The 20,122-nt window shown below is 53.5% G+C and overlaps 1 protein-coding gene across 2 annotated transcripts; it reads right to left on the bottom strand.

The window, feature by feature from the left end:
* Positions 1–717: 717 nt before the first annotated feature.
* MFGE8 (milk fat globule EGF and factor V/VIII domain containing) lies at positions 718–17,140 on the bottom strand. 2 transcript variants are annotated; one of them, XM_035303756.3, is made up of 8 exons: positions 16,984–17,140; positions 12,671–12,802; positions 9,878–10,059; positions 9,301–9,453; positions 8,449–8,593; positions 3,987–4,171; positions 1,777–1,932; positions 718–1,643 (listed from the first exon to the last, which is right to left on the bottom strand). In XM_035303756.3, the coding sequence occupies exons 1-8, from the start codon at positions 17,054–17,056 to the stop codon at positions 1,506–1,508; spliced, it is 1,164 nt and encodes a 387-aa protein (XP_035159647.2). In that variant the 5' UTR covers positions 17,057–17,140; the 3' UTR covers positions 718–1,505. The 2 variants fall into 2 exon arrangements, with proteins under 2 accessions (XP_035159647.2, XP_035159648.2); XM_035303757.3 differs by lacking the exon at positions 12,671–12,802.
* Positions 17,141–20,122: the final 2,982 nt, after the last annotated feature.

The raw sequence follows: 20,122 nt of genomic DNA on the forward strand, positions 1-20,122 counted from the left end.
AACAAGGGTGGCTTTTTCTACACCTCTTCCCAAGCTAGTCAAGCCTCTGACTGCAAGTCACCCTCCCAGATCAGCAGGACGCTGGCCTGCTCGGCCCACCCTGACTTCTTGATGGCCCCCACACAGGGGAGAGCAGTGAGGGTACCCCTAGAGCACACACGCCAGTGGCCTACCAGGAACCAGTGTGTGTTCAGCCAGGAGGCCTCGTGCACACTTGGCAGAGCCCCGGCCCCGCCTCCAGTCCCACACTGCACCCACCCTAGAAACTCCCACAGTTTTGAAGGCGCGCAGGTTCACTGGATTTCTAATAGTTTCTCCAGCCCCACTCCAGTTGCAGAGAGAATGGAAACTGCTGAAGGGGAAAACCAGCTGGCCCAGCCTGGCCTGTCTTCCTGGAAGGAAGGGAGCAAGGCATTCAGGAGACAGCATCTGCCAGGTGCTCGCTGGGCCCCTGACCAGGCAGCAGCTGTGGGTCCCAGGGCCAGACAGGCATGGAGGTAGAAAGCAGAGGGAAGAAGGAAAGTAAGGCTTTGAGGACCTGACTCCCTCCAGGCCACCATGGACCACAGTCACCCACCACCTGCTATGAAGCTATCTGTAGTCAGGCAGGTAACACAAAGCAAGCCGGGACTCAGGGAGGACCACAGGTCGGGGGGTGGGGAAACCAGCACAAATTAAATCCCATTCCCATGAAACAAGAACGAACCACACCAAGAGTTCCGTGAAAAAGATAAATATATTTTGGAAGCTGCCTGTGTCCTCTGGGGTGAAGAGCCAGCACCAAGGGTCCCGAATGCCCACCCTGCTGGCCTGCACCCTCCTCTGACCTCACTCCCTTATCTCCCCGTAGACCTGCCCCACCCCCTTCTATCTCACTGGGCTTCAGGACAAGCGACAAGAGAGGTCTCCAGGGAGACAAGGGGAAGTGTCTTGGGGGCAGGGGGCAACAGCAGTTGTGGCCACATGGTACCTCAGGGCTGACGGGCAAGAGGCTATCATCTCCAGCCTGGCACTTGTGGGCCTTTCTTGAGGTCACCATGGGAATGCAATGTGTGGGAGAGGGGCTAGGAGAGCAGAGACACACATGACTGGGATCAGGGGTCTGGACAGGGGCAGGGAAACCACACGCCCTACTTTGCCCTTCCCTGTCAGTCCCAGATCTACTCAGCTCCCTCGGTGCCTAAGAAAACAGGACAGTGAGGGCTGGGGTTTAGGGGCTGAGGGTTAGGGGCTGGGGGTTAAGGACTAAGGGTTAGGGGCTGATGGTTAGGGGCTGAGGGTTAGGGGCTGGGGATTAGGGGCTGGGGGTTAGGGGCTAGGTATTAGGGGCTGGGGCCAGGACCCATGGGAGGTGAAGGGTGAAGAAGAGGGAGGGAGGGGTGACCACACTGCCTATGAACACCATCCCCTCCCCAGTCCCCAGCCCCATGCTGATTTAAAGGGGCTGAGGAGGCAGGAGGCTGCAGGCCGGCAGAAAGCAGGAGGACCTGGGGGGCAGGTGGCCACTAACAGCCCAGCAGCTCCAGGCGCAGGGCGACGCGGTTGTGCCAGGCCACCGGCAGTACGCGCACGTAGCGAGCCACGACGGGCGTCTCAAACAGGTTCTTCTTGTGGGAGTGGTTGTCCCAGTTGCCAGGGAAGATCTAGAGGCAGAGGGGCTGTCAGGAGGACCCCAGAGGACCCCAGAGCCAAGCCGCTCCCCTCAGAGCCCCAGGCCAGACTCCCAGGAAAGTGATGAAGGCATGGCGAGGGGTGGGCAGCTAGACAAACACCCACCTTGCTGCGGCCAGTCCTGCGGTCCTGGTACTCAGTCCAATTCATGCTGTCATTACTGTAGGCCACCTTGTAGGATGCCACAAACTGGATGGAGCCAAAGTTACGGACCCCCTGGGTGATGATGCCCGTCATCTGCTTTGGGGAGCCCAGGTCCACCTACAGAAGAAACCAATCACATTTTCTCTGTTTGGACCATCTCCAGTTAGGTGAAAAGAGGCAGACACACTGAGGCATGAATGCTAGTTTTGAAAAAAAGCTACTTGGCTGAGCCTCAGTTTCCTCAGTTATAAAATGGGCATAAGGCTAGATGCGGTGGCTCACACCTGTAATTCCAACACTTTGGGAAGCCAGGGTGGGTGGATCACCTGAGGTCAGGAGTTCGAGACCAGCCTGGCCAACATGGTGAAACCCCAGGTCTACTAAAAATACAAAAAATTAGCTGGACATGATGGCAGGTGCCTGTAATCCCAGCTACTAGGGAGGCTGAGGCAGGAGAATGGCTTGAACCCAGGAGGCAGAGGTTGCAGTGAGCTGAGATTGCCCCACTGCACTCCAGACTGGTTGATACAGCAAGACTCTGTCTCATAAAATAAAAAGGGGGCAGAAATAATAGCACCTACTTTGCCATAGTTGCTATTATTTATGTCAGGCACCTCACTGCTATGGAGCTCAGAGTCTGGGCCCTGGCCAACCCCACACCATCCCCTCCCTGAGACCTGCACTGCAGTGTGATGGGAAGAGGGACGGGAAAGGCCGCAGCCTGGAGGGGCATGAGCCGCTCTGGAGGCTCCCTGCAGTGCTGCCCACAGGCTGACACTGGTCCTGAGGGTGTCCCCAGGCAGGCGGCTCCATGGAGCCCTGAGCCGGGCCTCCTGTCCCCAGTCCCTCACCTCCCTGGAGAGCCTGCCAGCTGCAACTGGACACGCCAATTCCCCTACATCCGGGTGTCAACCCAACTCACTGCCAGCCAGCAGGTGGGCACTGGGCAGAGCACCGTCCTGCCAGCTCCATTTCCGCATCTACAAAACCAGCCCTGGTTTTCATGACTCTTTTGTTTCCCAGTTTCAATGACATACAAGGGCTGTCCCATGGTGGCTTCTTAGACACTGAGTCAGAGAATATGTACGCTGTGCTCAAGGGGAGAGGCCCCAAGATGCCTGGGTCATGGCTCCCTCTTCTGCCTCCACCCTGCTGTCCACAGGCTGAGCCTTGTCAACCCTGTGCAGCCCAAGGAGTGGCTCTCCTCCTGTGTATACACACACACACACACTCACACACACACATATACAAACACACACACACACATCACACATACACAGAAACACATACACACACAAACACATACACACACATACATATACACACATACACACACATACACCCATATACATACACACAAACACACATATACACACACATCACACACAGAGAAACATACACAAACACACAATCAACACACAGAAACACATACACAAACACACATATACACACACATCACACACAAACACACACGTACACACATACATATACACAGACACACATACACACACATACACATACATATACACAGACACACACACATATATACACACATCACACACAGAGAAACATACACACACATATATACACACACCACACACACAGAAACACATACACAAACACACACATATACACACACATCACACACATACAAACACACACATACACACACATACATATACACACAGACACAGACGCACACATAAACACACATATATACACACATATACATACATATACACAGACACAGACACACACACAAACACACATATGCACATATACACACACATCACACACACAGAAACACACATATATACACAGACACACACACACACATATACATATACACATACACACACACATTCACACACAAACACACACATACACATTTATACTTACACACTCATATACACACACACATCTCTCACACACACACACACACACCAAAACACACATACACACATTCACACACACACATACACACACACTTTCTCCACCTTGGTGGAAGCAGGATCAGGAGACAGGGGTACAGGTGGGAAGAAGAAAGAAAAACACGGCTTTTCTAGAACTCTTCGGGGAGCAGAGCCTGGGCTGGCGAGAGGTCAGAGATCTGGCAGCCCAGCCTTATCCCACCCAACCCCATCCCTGCGTCTCAGGCAGGGCTGACCCACCTGCAGCCACTGATCGTTGTCGTAGCTCCCCGCCACCCAGGCGTTGAAGTTGCCCTGCTTGTCCAGCCGCGCATAGGAGGGGTTCCAGCTGAAGAGGTGCAAGCCCCAGGTCTTGTAGCTGCTGGAGGCCGTGATCTGCTTGTCTGGGATGCTGTTATTCTTCAGGCCCAGGGGATGGTGGCATCCTGCCAGCAAGATGGGCTGTCATCTGTATCTGGGATCCACAGCCCCCAGGGGTGGGAGTGCAAGGCGATGAAACAGAATCCACTCTGTGGATCCGGAGCAGCCCCCGGCACGCTCTTGGACAACAGAAAGCAGCTCCATCTGCCTTGCAGGGCCAACTGTGCTTTTCTTCACTGCCGGCCCCACCAGCGCCTCACCTCAGCCAGCTGGGCTCAGTTCTTTATAGATCACCCAAGACCTCCCACTCACCATCCTTCTCCCTCTGCACCAGGGAAGCCCCTGCTCCACCACCTTCTGCCCTTCTTCATGCCTGACTTGTGAGACACCTCCTCCAAGAAGCCTGCCCTGACTACTTCACTTGGCCAGGATTTTTCCTCTTCTGGGCTCACAGCACTGCCCCCCACCATCCCATGGCACAGCTGCTATCTATGTTAATAACAACCTCCTTGTTTATTCAGTGCTTAATTCAGTCATTTAACCTGCCACCAAAAAAAAAAAACCCCACTAAATGAAGTAGAAATTAGTAAGCCCATTCTACAGATGAGAAAAGAGAAAGACATGAAGCCTCACGCCAAGTCACTCATAAACGCCTAATGCCACACTATGACATCAGCTCTACCATCCACACATCCCGCCTGGCTGATGAAGAACTGCCTGGTGGCCACCCAGTGATGAACAGGACAACCTCCCTGCCCTCCAGCAGCTGGAAGTTAGAGAAATCAGACAAGTCCTGGGGCTCAGGAGCATCTCCACTTCAATTCTCCAGAAAGCACCCAACTAAGTGCCTCCCAGAGGGCACACTTTGCACACGCAAATGTCTTGGGTCACACGGGCCTGTGAGGGCTGGCCCAGAAAGCTGGCCTTTGTTTCACTCAGCCCTGCCCCAAACACTCGGGAATGTGCCCGGCTGCCTTGCACTCCCATCTGCACCTGCATCTGGATAGAACAGTTGGGGGTGGGCAGGAGATACAACTCCCAAGAGAATGATGGGGGTGTCTCCCACCCGGAAGAATCCTCACTCCACGGTATCTATCCCTCTGGGAAATGGGAAAAGGCAGTCCCCCAAAGGGATCCATCTGGGAGCCAGCTAAGTTCTATCACTGCCCCCAGACACCTGCACCCTTACCACTCCAGACATTTGCCTCCAGGGTGTGTTGACAATTGCCTGCCAAGGAGACCTCCTCCTGATGGTGGTGCACCAGGGAACCACCACCTTCCCCTCAAAGAGAGGCTACCTGGCTGGGAGCTGGCTGTCCCTTGGCTCCGGAAGAGGAGAGGCCTGAGGCAGGCTAACACCTGGGCAGCTTTGCAGAGAACATTAATCCTGCACAATGTGCTCAATGCAGAGCCCTCTATGCATCATACCCGGCTCACTCCCAACCTCCCAAGAAGTCAGACAGCCTTCCTGGTAAATTGCAGTTGGGAGGGGCACCAGGGCAGGGCAGGGCAGGGCAGGGCTTTCAGCTCCCTCACTCTAGGAAATCCCTTCTTCTCTCTGGGTTTCAGTCTCCCCATCTATAAAATGAGATACTAGGAAATAATTCTCACAGATCACCTGGGATCTTATTTAAAAAATACTCTTTCACCAGGCACAGTGGCTCGTGCCACTTTGGGAGGCTGAGGCGGGTGAATCACAAGGTCAGGAGTTCAAGACCAGCCTGGCCAAGAAGGTGACACCTCATCCCTACTAAAAATACAAAAATTAGACCAGCATGGTGGCGGGTGCCCATAATCCCAGCTACTTGGAAGGCTTGAACCCAGGAGACGGAGGAGACTCCATCTCAAAAAAAAAAAAAAAAAAAAAAAGGTTGTTTCAGCAACTCTAGGCTGGGGATTTCACTCTGCACTTCTTTTTTTGTGTGTTTTTTTGAGATGGAGTCTCACTCTGTCACATAGGCTGAAGCGCAGTCGCACGATCTTGGCTCACTGCAACCTCCGCCTCCTGGCCAGGTTCAAACAATTGTCCTGCCTCAGCCTTCCTAGTGGCTGGGATTATAGGCGCCCACCACCACTCCTGGCTAATGTTTATGGTTTTTTAAGTAGAGTCTGGGTTTTGCCCCGTTGGTCAGGCTGGTCTTGAACTCCTGACCTCAGGTGGTCCACCCGCCTTGGCCTCCCAAAGTGCTGGGATTCCAGGTGTGAACCACTGTGCTCAGCCTCAGCCTGCATTTCTAAGAAGTTCCCAGGTGATGACACTGCTGGTCCCTGGGGCTCTTCATCCATCAAGCTGCCCCACACTCTCTGGTCTCCAGCCCCACTGGCCTTCCTTGCGCCCTTTGACATGCCCTGAGGCCTTTGCACTTACCAATTCCTCACCTACCATGCTTTTGTAAGTTCTTCCTGTGCCTCGCTCTCCATCATTCAGGCCCCCAGTCAAAGGCCTTCCCTTCTCTGAGCAGAGCAGTCCTTGTCTTGCTCCCTCCCCTCACCCCAAGTCATGGTCATCTCATCACCCTCTAGCTTTTCTTCAGAGCTGTGAAGGCTCTCTGACTGTCCTTTTATCTGCTCCTTGTCTGCCTTGTCTACAGCTACAATGCAAATTCCACGAGGTGAAGGAATCATTCCCTAGAGCCAGGTATCCAGAAGGGGCCTAATCAATATCTTAATAAACATCAATTGAATTAAATAACTAATGCGCCAAAGGCACCATCCCTGCAAAGAGGAATCCCTCCTGGAGTCCCGGGTACACCCAGATCTCAGCCCCACCCACTCACGTGCACACGTGCACCAGCACTTTCCAGCCCACTGGAGTGCCTATAGGGAAAGGAGTGGTCCAGACCCTGAAGGAAGCAGACGAGACAACTGGGCTTTCTTGGTTTGCAAGGCTCAGCCTCTCTTGGCCCGGAGCGGGTTGGGGGGTGCCCAGCCATGCCGGAACGCAGGCAACTTCAATGGCCAAAGGCTTCAAGCCAAAACAGCAAGTGGCAGGGACTCCAGGGAGAGGCACACGGACCTGGCTCTGTCCTTTCCCAGTAGGCTATATTTCCTTCTAGAAGAAGGCGAAGTCTTATACTCCCCATTGAAACAATAAGCCTCACAAGGAGCATTCCCAGTGGAGGAAGCAAATACCTAAGTTCATACTAAAAACACTAAACACAGGGGGAGGTGGGGAGGGATAGCCTGGGGAGAAATGCCAAATGTGGGTGAAGGGGAAAAGGAAAGCAAAGCACACTGCCATGTGTGTACCTACGCAACTGTCTTGCATGCTCCGCTCATGTACCCCAAAACCTAAAATCCAATAAAAAATTTAAAAAACAAACAAACAAACAAAAAAAAAAACACTAAACACAGCCAGGCACTTAACTCAGCTCTGAGGGGTATTTGGGTGGTGTCTGAAATGAGACGACAGGAAGAGGAGTCACAGAGGGGAAAATGGGGTGCCGGAGGGCACATTTGGGTAAGATAAGAACAGTGGGTAAGATAAGAACCTCCACTCTGCAGCTCTGCTTAGCCAGCCCTACAGTTCCACTGATGGCCAGCAGGTGGCCCTGTGGCTACAAAGTTAGAGAAATACCCAGACCTCAAAAAGAAAAGCTGGTTGAGCTGGGCTGAGACAATGAATGTGTCAGCCCAAACCCTACATACACCCTGAGCTCGCCAAGGCTGTCTCCTGGCTCTGAAGAAATCTGTCCTTTCCTGGTCCCCCCAGCTCTCCACCTGGGAGTCTCTCTGAAGAAGGCAGCAGTAGAAGCCCCTCCATCTCTCTGGAGTGCAGACTCAGAGTTTGGCAGGGAAAGCTCTGGTTGGGGGGACCGGGAGCCCGGAGATCTAGACCAAGTCTTAATAGCTACCAGATGTGCACCCTTAATAAATCATGCATCCGGGCCCCACTCCCTCATTCATTCATTTACTCATTCATCAAATATTTGTTAAGTACCTATGAACCAGAAGCCATTCTAGGCATTGGGAATACCGAAGCAAACAAAACGGACAAATTCTCTGCCCTTGTAAAACTGACATCTGCAAAACACACCTAACGCTACGTGTTCTAGAAGCTACAGGACAGGAGCCAACCAGAGAAAGTGAAAATCCTTCAAAAACGGGTATCTTTTTCTCTATCAACCAGAATGCCCCGGGTCACGGGTTGGCAGGCAGCAAATATCTGGGCGGGACTGCTATGGCCAGGTGAACCCCTAGAGTGCGTTTCCCGAGGGAAGCCTGGTCTCCGGGCCTTGCTGCTGCCCTACGAAGTTCAGTTTGGCTGAGAAAAGAGGCAGCAGGGAGGACCACCTCCCAGGATTGGCCCACAGCGCCCCCTACCCACAACCCCAGCACTCACCGTTCAATTCACAGCCCAGTAGCTCAAAGCGCAGAGTACAAGCTGTGTAGCAGCTTGTGGGGTACAACCTCACGTACTGAGCCTCCACAGGGGTCTCAAACAGGTTGATGTGCACCGTGTTTTTGTTCCAGTTACCTGTAAACTCCTAGGAGGGAAGAGACAAGGCTGAAGTGGGCCCATCTGGGCAGTCCCCGCCCTGGGTTTACCTTATCTTCCTCTTCAAACCTGGGAGGCAGAGGTGGGGCTGGGAGGGTGAGCAGGGCTTGGAAGAACCACCAGGGGCTCACACAGCAGCTTCTCTTTTGGCCACCCCACAGCCCTCCACACAGATTCTCATATCAGCTTCCTTAATCATCATGGAGCCTGAATATAAACCGCTACCAGTTGACACAGGTCACCTGTAACCTACAGGGTGCCTCTTTGCAAATTAGGAAAAGACACTTTTTTCTCAAATAGTTTATTATGACAATTTTCTGACAGAGTACCACAAAGGTACAATGACTGTACTGTGAATGGTCCCCACTTCGTAATGACATCCCTGAGCAGTGTACAACCTATACAACTGTACATGTACCCCTGAAGGCTCAGAATGAAACCCAGCTCCACCACCAGGTCATGGCACCATTTTGAGTCTCGTTATTCTCATCTATAAAGTGGAACTATTGCTTATAAACCACAGAACACGGACATATCTGGGGTTCCCAATTTCTAGAAACCAAGATGCACCCAAAAGACCCTCATCATGGCCAATCACCCAGCATTCTCTGGCCTCACTGGGGGCCCTCTGTCAGTCCTAGTACCCTAGAGGGTGTGGACCACAGCCCTTCTCTTTCAGGCCCCAATAAGACCTACCTTGTGTTTTTGATTAACATCATGGATGAAATCAAAGTCATGTCCATTAAGGCTGTAGGCCACCTCGAAGGTCTTCAGGTACTCATGATTAGCCAAGCGGCTGGCACCCTGTGTCACCACACCTGCTACCCACATCCTCCGCAGCAGGTTCACCTGGACTCGGGGCAGGAGAGATGGCACCCTTATCTCCTGGGCTCTTTCCACTCAAGATCCAAGCAGACCCACCCCTTCACTCCCCCAACCAGGTGGGGGAAAACCCAAGCAAAACAGAGGGGGGCAGCTGAGCACACTGCCCTCACAAAGGGCCTTCTCCTTCATCCCAGGCCTCCAGAGGCCTCATCCAGCACAAACACCTCCTCCGCAGCCTGGGGCCGGCTCCCCCCCCGCCCCCCGCCCCGGCCCCGCACCAGGTTCCCCCAGGGATGCCATCCACCTACAGACACTTCATCCGTGGGAACCTGCTACCTTACCACCTGGACCCACAATGAACCTGAACCCTCCCGTGGTAACCCCAAAATGCAGGAACACACCTCGAGCCTTCTCTCCATCACCCACCCCAAGGCCATCCCTTGTATACCTGGATCCAGGGGCTGTCATCATTACTGCTGGGGGTCCAGGCGTTAACCATGCCAGCCCGGTTAAGACGGGCCAGCTCCGGGACCCAGTGCTGCACACCCAAGAAGGTCACGCGCACAGATGAGGCGGTGATCTGTGAGTTGGCAATGTTCCCATTCTCCATGCCCAGCGGCTCGGCGCACTCTGAGGGGAGGGAGATGGCAGTCAGGTGGCCACCCCCTGCTGGTTCCCAGGCCCAGCTGGGACCCAGCAGACAAGAAAATAAGACTATATGGCTTCTGCCTAGGCCCCAGAGCCAGAGAGAACCTCAGAGCTTCACTCAGAACAAAGACCACAAAGAGCCAATGCAGGCAGTACCCAGGAGGAGGTGCCAAGAAAAGGTGGGTGGCAAGGGGGTGCTGAGGACCAGAGGGGTGGGCAGACTCATGGGAGGCTGGGATCCAGGGCTACCAAAGGATCCCAGCCAGGGTGGCACTGTGGGGATGGCCGTGATTGGCACTCATGGGAAACAGGGTCCCGTCTGGGCTGTGGGAGGTGGCCTGGTTCATACAGGGCATCTGGCAGCAGTTAATCATTCATACAGGGGTTGAACTGGTAGCACAGAATACCAGTGTGACCCCCTCTTCCCCGGTGTCCCCCTCCACCAGGACACAGCCCAGCCCCTGGCTTCGTGGGGAGGGCGGTTTGGAAGAAGGGCTACCTCGGATGGCAGTGAACAGTACCAGCACCGAACACAAAGAAAGAAGCAAATCTGCCTGGAGTTTTCTGGAATCCCACCGGCAGGAGTTCTCTGGGTGGAGCACAAATGCCATTCTGCTTTCCCTCTTTGCGCCTTCCACCTGTGGGCCCTCACCCTGTCTGGGAACTTGCCCGTGGCCGAGACCCCACACCCTTCGCCATCACTCTAGCAGTGCGGTCCCAGGAACCTAGGCCCACCTACAGGCCAAGCTTCTCTCATTGCTTGGGGATCCCCCCCATAATGTGTCTGGGCCTTCCAGCTGCCAAGCAGAGAACACAGAGACAGACCTATTCTTCCTCCCACATCACAGGCGCAGATAAGCTCGGTGCTAGCGCGCTCTGGCAGGGAGGGGAAGGCGCGAGGTGAAGCCACCGGCCTCAATGGGCTTTGACTTAACCATTCCTAGATTCTACACAAAAAGTGTTTCCCATCTGATGAATCAAAATACATGTTCAGCTCTGTGAGATGAATCCACACATTGCAAAGTGGTTTCACAGATAGTTGCTTCTAGGTTTTACCCCCAAGACCAGAGCTGGCCAGCTGAGCTGAGATTTGACCCCAGTCTGCCTCCAGGACAATCCCCATACCCCACCACGCTCACACCCTGGAGTGCAGTGTGCATTCTTTGGGCCTACAGGGTCCTTGTTGGCTGCAAGGAAACATACCACATAAAAGGCAAGGAAGGGCTGCAACGGCCCCTCTGGGGGGTTCCTTTGCTGCAGCCACCCCTGCCTTCCACCTGGACGCAGCCATACCCAGCCTGGGGCAGATCCCAGGCCCAGAAGCTAGAAGTCAGGGTGGTAATTCCAACTCAGGCACACCCATGGTGACCTCAGCTCCCAGGACACGGGGCAGTGGGCCCGCCTGGCCCCACCTAGGGCTCTGCCTTGGCAACCCATCCCCCAAACCATATACACACCCTTCCGCCAGGATCTCAAACACACCTGGCCTCAGGCCAGGGCCCAAGGCACAAGACCCAGGGCCACTTGGGAGGTAAAAGGCATCCTGCACACTTGACCTGCTTTCTCCCGAGGCCCCTGCTCCCACCCAGCTGGCTCAAGCCCCCCCACCCCCTCCTTCTGGAGGTCAGCAGATCTCAGAGCCCATCCCCGCATATGCCTGAAGGAGAGCAAGATGTCCCCTGCCCCCTACCCAAGATGCTCAGACTGACCTGCTGGGTTCGGAAACTTAGGACCCCCACTCTACCTATCCCTGGGCCTGCATGTGGGTATCCGCCTACCCCATGAGGAGTCCCGGTGGGGTGGGAGCCCTGGGTGGGAGGGGCTCCAGCTAGGCCCGGAGGAAGGACAGCAGGGGAACCACTGTGGGCACCCACCCGGGCCATTCTGTGGCCAAGGAGATGACCAGTCAGGTCACACGAGGACACGCAGGGCCTCTGACCACCTCACCACGAAGAGATGGCTCAGCTGGCCAGGCTCCTCCCTCCTCCCCGAGCTCTGTGATGAGGCCACAGGTCAAACTTGGGCCAGGAACTGTCAGACTCTGAGACCAAGCCTGATTTACTGAGTCCCTGGGCCCCAAAAGGCTAAGAATGTGTTTGTTTTCCCCTCAGGTAGAGAAATCCCCACAACTTAACCCTGATGCTGTGTGTCTGGCTCATGGTGACTCAATAATAACATTCCCATGACCTCCAGGGTGACCACAACCCCTCACTCCTCTGCAGCAACATCAGGCCCGGCCTGTGGTCCCAGGAAAGAGGGCCAGGCAGAAGGAAGAAACCGCAGGACCCTCTTCCCGCGTTGGTCTAACTGGGGCTCCGTCTTTCTCTCTCTCTCTCTCTCTCTCTCTCTCTCTCTCTCTCTCTCTCTCAATCTCTCTCTCTCTCTCTCTCTCTCTCTCTCTCTCAATCTCTCTCTCTCTCTCTCTCTCTCTCTCTCTCACGATCTCTCTTGATCTCCCCAGAGGGGGCCTTGCCAGCTCCCCTTGGGTGGGGAAAGTGAGGAGGGAATCAGACCAGCACATGGCCTGTGCCACCAGGGCTGTGGCTCAGGGTCTCCTGCCAGGAACAGGCAGCAGGGACTTCCAGATACTCACTCAGCTCACAGTGGCTGCCCACGTATCCCTCAAGACACACGCAGGTATAGGCGGGGAAGACATCCCCTCGAACTTCCTGGGCAATCTCCTCACATAAGCCATTGTTGTGGCAGGGGTTTTTGGAACAGATATCTGGGGACAGAGACAGGGAAGGTTAGCAGGTGATCAGGAAGGAGCTGTGGATAGAGATGAGAAGTGGCAGATGGGCCCAGCCCAAAAGGACTCTCCACTCAAACTCAGCCCACTCTCTCTTCCTCTGCCTTTTCCCTAGTCTGCTGGATGGAGCCTGAGCCAGGCTAGAGCCAAGGAGGTCCAAGTGGAGGCAAATCAGCCCAAATAAGGGAAGTGCCCAGCTTTCCAAGTGGCATGGGAGTGTCCTGAAAACTGCTGGCTCACCGGGGGCTGTGGCTCATGCCTGTAATCCCAGCACTTTGGGAGGCCGAGGCAGGTGGATCATGAGGTCAGGAGTTCAAGACCAGCCTGGCCAACACATCTCTACTAAAAATACAAAAAATTAGCTGGGCATAGTGGCAGGTGCCTGTAATCCCATCTACTTGGGAGGCTGAGGCAGGAGAATCACTTGAACCCGGGAGGTGGAGGTTGCAGGGAACCGAGATCGCACCACTGAACTCCAGCCTGAGTGACAGAGCCAGATTCTGTCTCAAAAACAAACAAACAAACAAACAAATACAAAAATTAGCTGGACGTCATGGCGCTTGCCTGTAATCCCAGCTACTCGGGAGGCTGAGGCAGGAGAATAGTTTTAACCAGGGAGTCGGAGGTTGCAACGAGCTGAGATCGCGCCACTGCACTCCAGCCTGGCAATAGATGGAGACTCCATCTCAAAAAAAAAAAATGTTGGCTGACGATGGGAGCAGTGCTGGGGGCCACTGCCCACCGAGGAAAGAGCTGGCAGCTGGGGCATGGAGAGGCAGGCAAGGTCCAGGCCAGGTCTCTTGGCAACACTCTGATTGTAAAGGAGGCCCATGAGTCCTTAAAGGTAGGGGCAGTGGAAGAAAGCACTGTCCTGGCCCACAGAGCAGGTTCTGCCCACCAATTCAGGCAAGTGTTGGAGTCACAGATGTCACCTCCAATGGCAGCCCTGACTCAGGAACAGCACGATGATCATCCAGGAGACACTGGGAGGGCCAGTGACCACGCTGGGCCCCTGTGACAGAGAAATCAGATGCAGCAGGCCTCAAGAAGCCAACGGGAAAGAGGCCAGCAGGTCCACAGATGAGAAAGAGTGCCCAGCGCTCCAGAAGCCTGCATGGACGGCCGCTGGAGGCCTGATTTCTGCTGAGGAGACAGAAGTTTCCCAGAGGAGGGGATATTCAAGCTGAGTCTAGAAGACAGAGTAATGAGGGTGCCAGACTGGGCAACGAGGAGAAAACATTCCAGGAAAAGCAGATGCACAGAGGGCGTGGCATGTTGGAGCACAGAAAGATGCAACTGGACTGGAGGCTGGGGCAGACTGGGAGGGATCTTTAGAATCCAAGGTTAGTTTTTCAACCTGTAGAGCAGTGGCTTTTTTTTTTTTTTTTTTTTTGACACGGAGTTTTGCTCTTGTTACCCAGGCTGGAGTGCAATGGCGCGATCTCGGCTCACCGCAACCTCCGCCTCCTGGGTTCAGGCAATTCTCCTGCCTCAGCCTCCTGAGTAGCTGGGATTACAGGCACGCGCCACCATGCCCAGCTAATTTTTTGTATTTTTAGTAGAGACGGGGTTTCACCATGTTGACCAGGATGGTCTCGATCTCTTGACCTCATGATCCACCCGCCTTGGCCTCCCAAAGTGCTGGGATTACAGGCTTGAGCCACCGTGCCCAGCCGAGCAGTGGCTTTTAACCTTCCTTCACGCTCCTCCCCACTGCCCACCAGGGGGAGGAAAAAAACAAGAAACAGATTCTCACTTGTGAGACGGGGGTGGGAAAGTCAGTTCCAACTGCCGGATGCAGAAGACTGAAAGGCCACCCCGCAGACCTGAGTCCCCTGCAGTGGGGAGCTCCCAGTAGCTGCAGCTAGGTCCCTCTGGTTGAAAAGCAGAAATCCCACTGAAGAGGGTGAAGGTGGGAAGCAGGAGAGGGTGGTGAGAGAGGAAGTCAGGGCAGAGGAGTGAAAGAGAACGGTTATTTCAGGACACCAGGGGACAAGGGCTGGAGAGGCCACCAGAGCTTCTGGATGGGAACCTGTATGACAGATAGGCACTATCAGCCCCGGCAGTGGAGAACACGGGAGGAACAGGAGAGCATGTCCTCAATCCCTTCACTCTGGTGGGTCAGCCGGCCCCAACAAGGGTCCTCTAGCTGAGCATAGCATCCCAGAAGGGCTGCCCCAGACCCTACACCCAAATCTGTCATCTGGAGTAAGACATGAGAAATCTTTTTTTTTTTTTTTTTTTGAGACCAAGTTTCGCTTTTATTGTCTAGGCTGGAGTGCAATGGCGCAACCTTGGCCCACCATAACCACAGCCTCCTAGGTTCAAGGGATTCTCCTGCTTCAGCCTTCCAAGTAACTGGCATGCACCACCACATCTGGCTAATTTTGCATTTTTAGTAGAGACGGGGTTTCTCCATGTTGGTCAGGCTAGTCTCAAACTCCCGACCTCAGGTGATCCACCTGCTTCAGTCTCCCAAAGTGCTAGGATTACAGGCATGAGCCACCACACCCGACCCGACATGAGAAATCTTTTTGCCTCCCCCTCAGAGTCACCCATCTAAGGCTGGAGAGTCCTCCTGAAATCCCACAGCCCCGGAGAGTTCACCCTGCTCCAAGGAAGGCAACACCATTAATGAGACATCTGCCCTCAGAGCTCCGCCTCCAGAGGAGCTTAAAGTGGCTCCCAAGGAGCTATTAGTCATTGGCTTTAAATAGCAGGTAATCCCTCCGCTGACCTGGCAGGAGGGGGCGGCACTGACACAGAGAGGCTTGGGTCAGGAATGGACTCTTCCTCCCCTCCCAACCGCGCCGGCCCTCTCCCAACCCTGCTCCAGGGCGAAAACGGTCCAGTGGGAAAGAGGAAAGTGAAAGGTGTACCCTAACCAGCCAGGTTACCTTTGTGTAAGGTAGCCACGATGTTTCCTCCTTCTGGAAAAGACCAGCTTACCCTGTATAAAACCATCTTTGGGGCCAGGGGCGGTGGCTCACGCCTGTAATCTAAGCACTTTGGAGGCCAAGGCGGGCGGATCACCTGAGGTCGGGAGTTCAAGACCAGCCTGACCAACATGGTAAAACCCCGTGTTTAAAAAAAAAACATCTTCGATACTTCAGAGCTCTGCTCTTTTGGGGGCTTTCCAGGAACATTTGGCCAGGGTTCAGGTTGGAGGTTACAGAGAGGAGTAGAAAGAGTTGTGAAGATCTAGCTGTCTTTCAGGGTGGCTGGGGAAGGCCAGGAGCTCCCAAGTTCCCGGGAGCTTGGAGCACTCTGGAAGCTCCAGCCCTGGAGGTCAGGCAGATCACAGGACATAGGGCTGCGGCTCAGCTGTTAATTCCCTCGCTTCAGTCAATCCCATTTCTATGAGAAAATGATGGAGGGGCCACCTAATCCCCTCCTGGGCACTCCTTTCCCAGCGCCCCACGGTGAAGGGCATGGGGCATCCGCAAGCCCAGCCTGCAAGGGGCCCAGCTGGCCGCTGGAAGCCTCCTGAGCGGCGGAGGAGGACCAGGGAAGATACAGCAGCCGGCCAAGGCCGCGGGGGAGAGGACTCAGGAGACTCCCATCAACAGGCAGCCCTCTTCCAAGTTGCTCGCAGCCTCTGTGTCCCCTCCTGGGCCCCAGTTAGGGCTCGCGTCCATTGCACTGACTTTCCGGCCCTTCCCTTATGTGACCAGGCACGGAGCGCAAAAAATCCAATAAACTGTCCAGCCAACAGAGATTGGCGGGGTGTTGCCAGGGCAGAGTTATCCCGAGAAGACTCTTCAATACACAAGAATCCTAGCATCTCCCAGGTGGAAGGGGTTCGGAGGTCTAACGCAGTGCCCTGGCCTCATTTTTCAGACGGGAAAAGAGAGGCCCGACACAGCGGATTCCTTTGTCATTATGTGTAAGCCGCATCCCTGGGGGCGGCAGGGCTGTCACCCGATGTCCCAAGTCCCCGCCCAAGGCACAAGCCCAAAAGCCCCAGCGCAGGGACTGCAGGGGCGCGTCCCCCGGTCCCGCCAGGCCGCAGCGGGAGAAGCCGCCCCTCAGCCCGGCCCGGTCCCCGGGGCTTTGTCTAAGTTTGTCAACAGTGGAGGTGGAGGGAGCGCGCTGGGAGAACTTCCGAGCGGCGCGGGGAGGAGGGCGAGGGCCAGAGGGCGGCGCGCTCCACTCACCCAGGGCGACGAGCAGGCTGGGGGCGCAGAGCAGCGCGCCGCACAGCGCGGCCAGCAGGCGGGGGCGCGACATGCTGCGGAGACGCGGCGCGGGACGGGGTGTGCGGGCTGCTCAGACCCCGCGCGGTTCTAGCTCCTGCTCCTCCGGGACCGGAATAATTCAAGAGGCTCAGCACCTCCCACCGGCCATGCGCTCCACCCAGGCCGGCCAGAGGCGGACTCGGGGAGGAGCCCACGGCTGTGAAGGAATTGGTTGAAAGGAATTGGGGGGCGGGGAGTGGTCCGCAACATCTGCCTTTTCCGCCACGGCCGCACCGGAGTCCTCCGTGGTGCCAACGGCCGGGTCGCAAGTCTGGAGTCTGTTGGGCGGGAAGAGTTCAGGAGGAGTTTTTTTTGTGTTTGTTTTTATTTTTAAGATTTTTAGACTTGAAAAGATGCCCTTTGGCCGGGCGTGGTGGCTCACGCCTGTAATCCAAGCACTTCGGAGGCCAAGGCTGGCGGATCACCTGAGGTCGGGAGTTCAAGACCAGCCTGACCAACATGGCAAAGCCCTGTCTTAAAAAAAAAAAAAGATGCTCTTTATTCATAATCAGATAAATGCAAATTAACACTACAATGAGCATCGTGTTTCCCTTCTGGGATTGGCAAGTATCAAGATGTTAATTTAACAAGGTTAGTGGAGGCTGTGGGGAACAGGTCCAAGCATGCTTCGCTGAAGATTATAAATTGGTTCAAGTTCCCCAGAGGGCTATTTGGTAACACCTAATAGACAAATGCTGACACCCTAAGAACTAGCATTTCCACACAGAGGCATTCATTCTATAGAAGCTCGCATGTACGAAATGACGTATATATACAAAGATAGCATAGCAACATTGTTTGAAATGGTAAAAGACTAAAAAAAAAAAAAAAATCGAACCGTCTGTAAAGGACCTGATAGAAAATGTTTTCTGTTACGTAGTCTCCGTAGCAACTATTCATCTCTGCCTTTGTTGCAAGAAAGCCACCATAGACAAAATGCAAGGAAATGAGCACGTGTTTGCCAAAAAGGAAAAAAACACAGCAAGCCTGTCATCGTTGACTGTTTACTAAATGATTTCTACTTATCATGTGCAAATATTACCTATTTACAAATAAGTGGTTTTATTATTTTTATTTTATTTATTTATTTATTTTTTTTTTTTGCCAATCAGTTTGAGCTTATGAGGTTGCTGAGGTTAGCCTTGAACTGATGACCTCGCCTTCGCGAGCGCCATGACCTCCGGCGGGAGCCACTTTGGACCCCAATAAGTGGGTTTAATTATTTATTAATCTATTTAGAGACCTGGTCTCGCTTTGTTGTCTAGGCTGGAATGCAGTGGCTACTCACAGGCTTTATCCCACTACTGATCAGCATGGGAGTTTTGACCCACTCCGTTTCCGACCTGGGCCAGTTCACCCCTCCTTAAGCAACCTGGTGGTCCCCTGCTCCCGGAGGTCACCGTATTGACGCCAAACTTAGTGCGGACACCCTATCGACATAGTGCACTATAGCCCAGAACTCCTGGCCTCAAGCGATCCTCCCACCTCAGCCTCCCGAGTAGCTGGGACTACAGGCACGCGCCAACACGCCCAGCAAGAAATTTTAATAATAGTGTTTCAGGCCCGGAGCAGTGGCTCACGCCTGTAATGTAAGCACTTTCAGAGGCGGGGGCAGGCAGATCACTTGAGCTCAGGTGTTCAAGACCAGCCTGGGCAACATGGCTAAAGCCTGTTTCTAACAAAAAAAAAAAAAAAAAAATATATATATATATATATATATATATATATATATATATATATATATTACAGAGGCATGCCTGTAGTCCCAGCTACTCAGGGGGCTAAGGTAGGAAGATCGCTGGAGCCCAAGAGGTCGAGGCTGCAGTGAGCCAAGATGGCACCACAGCATTCCAGCTCTGGATGACAGAACAGGACCCTGTCTCTAATACTAATAATAGTAATAGCCAGAATCGGTGGCTCACTCCTGTGATCCCAGCACTTTGGGAGGCCGGGGTGTGCAGATCACCTGAGGTCAGGAATTTGAGACCAGCCTGGCCAACATGGTAAACCCCTGTTTCTATTAAAAATACAAAAATTAACCGGGTGTGGTGGCAGGTGCCTGTAATCCCAGCTACTCAGGAGGCTGAGGCAGGAGAATCACTTGAACCTGGCAGAGCAGAGGTTGCAGTGAGCAGAGATCGTGACTCTCCACTCTAGCCTGAATGACAAGAACGAGACTCTGTCTCAAAAAATAGTAATAGTATTAAGTGTTTAAGCCAGATCAGCCAACAAACAAAAAAGAACAGCCACACATCTCCCCTACAAGCTGTGTTGAGACCCAAGTGGGGACTAGAGTCCACTGGCAAGATGCCATTCTTCAAATATTCAGAAGGGGAAAAGACATATAGGATCGACTCAATAATCACAGAAAAAGCATTTGAAAATATCCAACACTTCGTGATAAAAACTCACCAAACTAGGAGTGAAAGGGAGGTTCCTCAACCTGATTTTCAAAAATCTATGAGAAACCTCTGGGCACAATGGCTCACTCTTGTAATCCCAACACTTTGGGAGGCCTAGGCTGGCGGATCACCTGGCCAACATGGTGTCATCTGGTCTCTACTAAAAATGCAAAAAGTAAGCTGGGCGTGATGGCTCACACCTGTAAGCCCAGCACTTTGGGAGGCCGAGGCAGGTGGATCACCTGAGGTCGGGAGTTTGAGACCAACCTGACCAATATGGAGAAACCCCATCTCTAAAAAATAAATAATCTTGCAGTGAGCCAAGATTTCACCACTGCTCTCTAGCCTGGGTGACAGAGGCAGACTCTGTATCAAAAAAAAAAAAAAAAATTAACAAAAACCCATAGCTACTATCATACTTAATGGTGAAAGACTGAATGTTTCCATAAAATCAGAAATAGGACATGGTTGGTCTGCTCTCATCACTTCAATTTCATCACAATGCGGGAGGTTCCAGCCAGGACAACTGGGCAAGAAACAGAAAATACATCCACATCGGAAAGGAGGAGGTAAAATGATATCTGTCTCTATTTGCAGATGGCCTGATCTTGGATGTAAAAAACCCTAAAGAATACATACACACACATACAACACAA

Source organism: Callithrix jacchus, chromosome 6 (genome assembly GCF_049354715.1).
Source record: "Callithrix jacchus isolate 240 chromosome 6, calJac240_pri, whole genome shotgun sequence".
NCBI classification, from domain to species: domain Eukaryota; kingdom Metazoa; phylum Chordata; class Mammalia; order Primates; family Cebidae; genus Callithrix; species Callithrix jacchus.

Bases quoted from the DNA above. Each gene is read 5' to 3' on its own strand.
- MFGE8 (XM_035303756.3), bottom strand. From the start codon at position 17,056: ATGTCGCGCCCCCGCCTGCTGGCCGCGCTGTGCGGCGCGCTGCTCTGC. The intron at 8,594-9,300 runs GTAGGTCTTATT...CTTCCCTCCTAG, and splicing joins ATGTTAATCAAAAACACAAG to GAGTTTACAGGTAACTGGAA. The intron at 4,172-8,448 runs GTGAGTGCTGGG...TCTTGCTGGCAG, and splicing joins ACTGGGCTGTGAATTGAACG to GATGCCACCATCCCCTGGGC.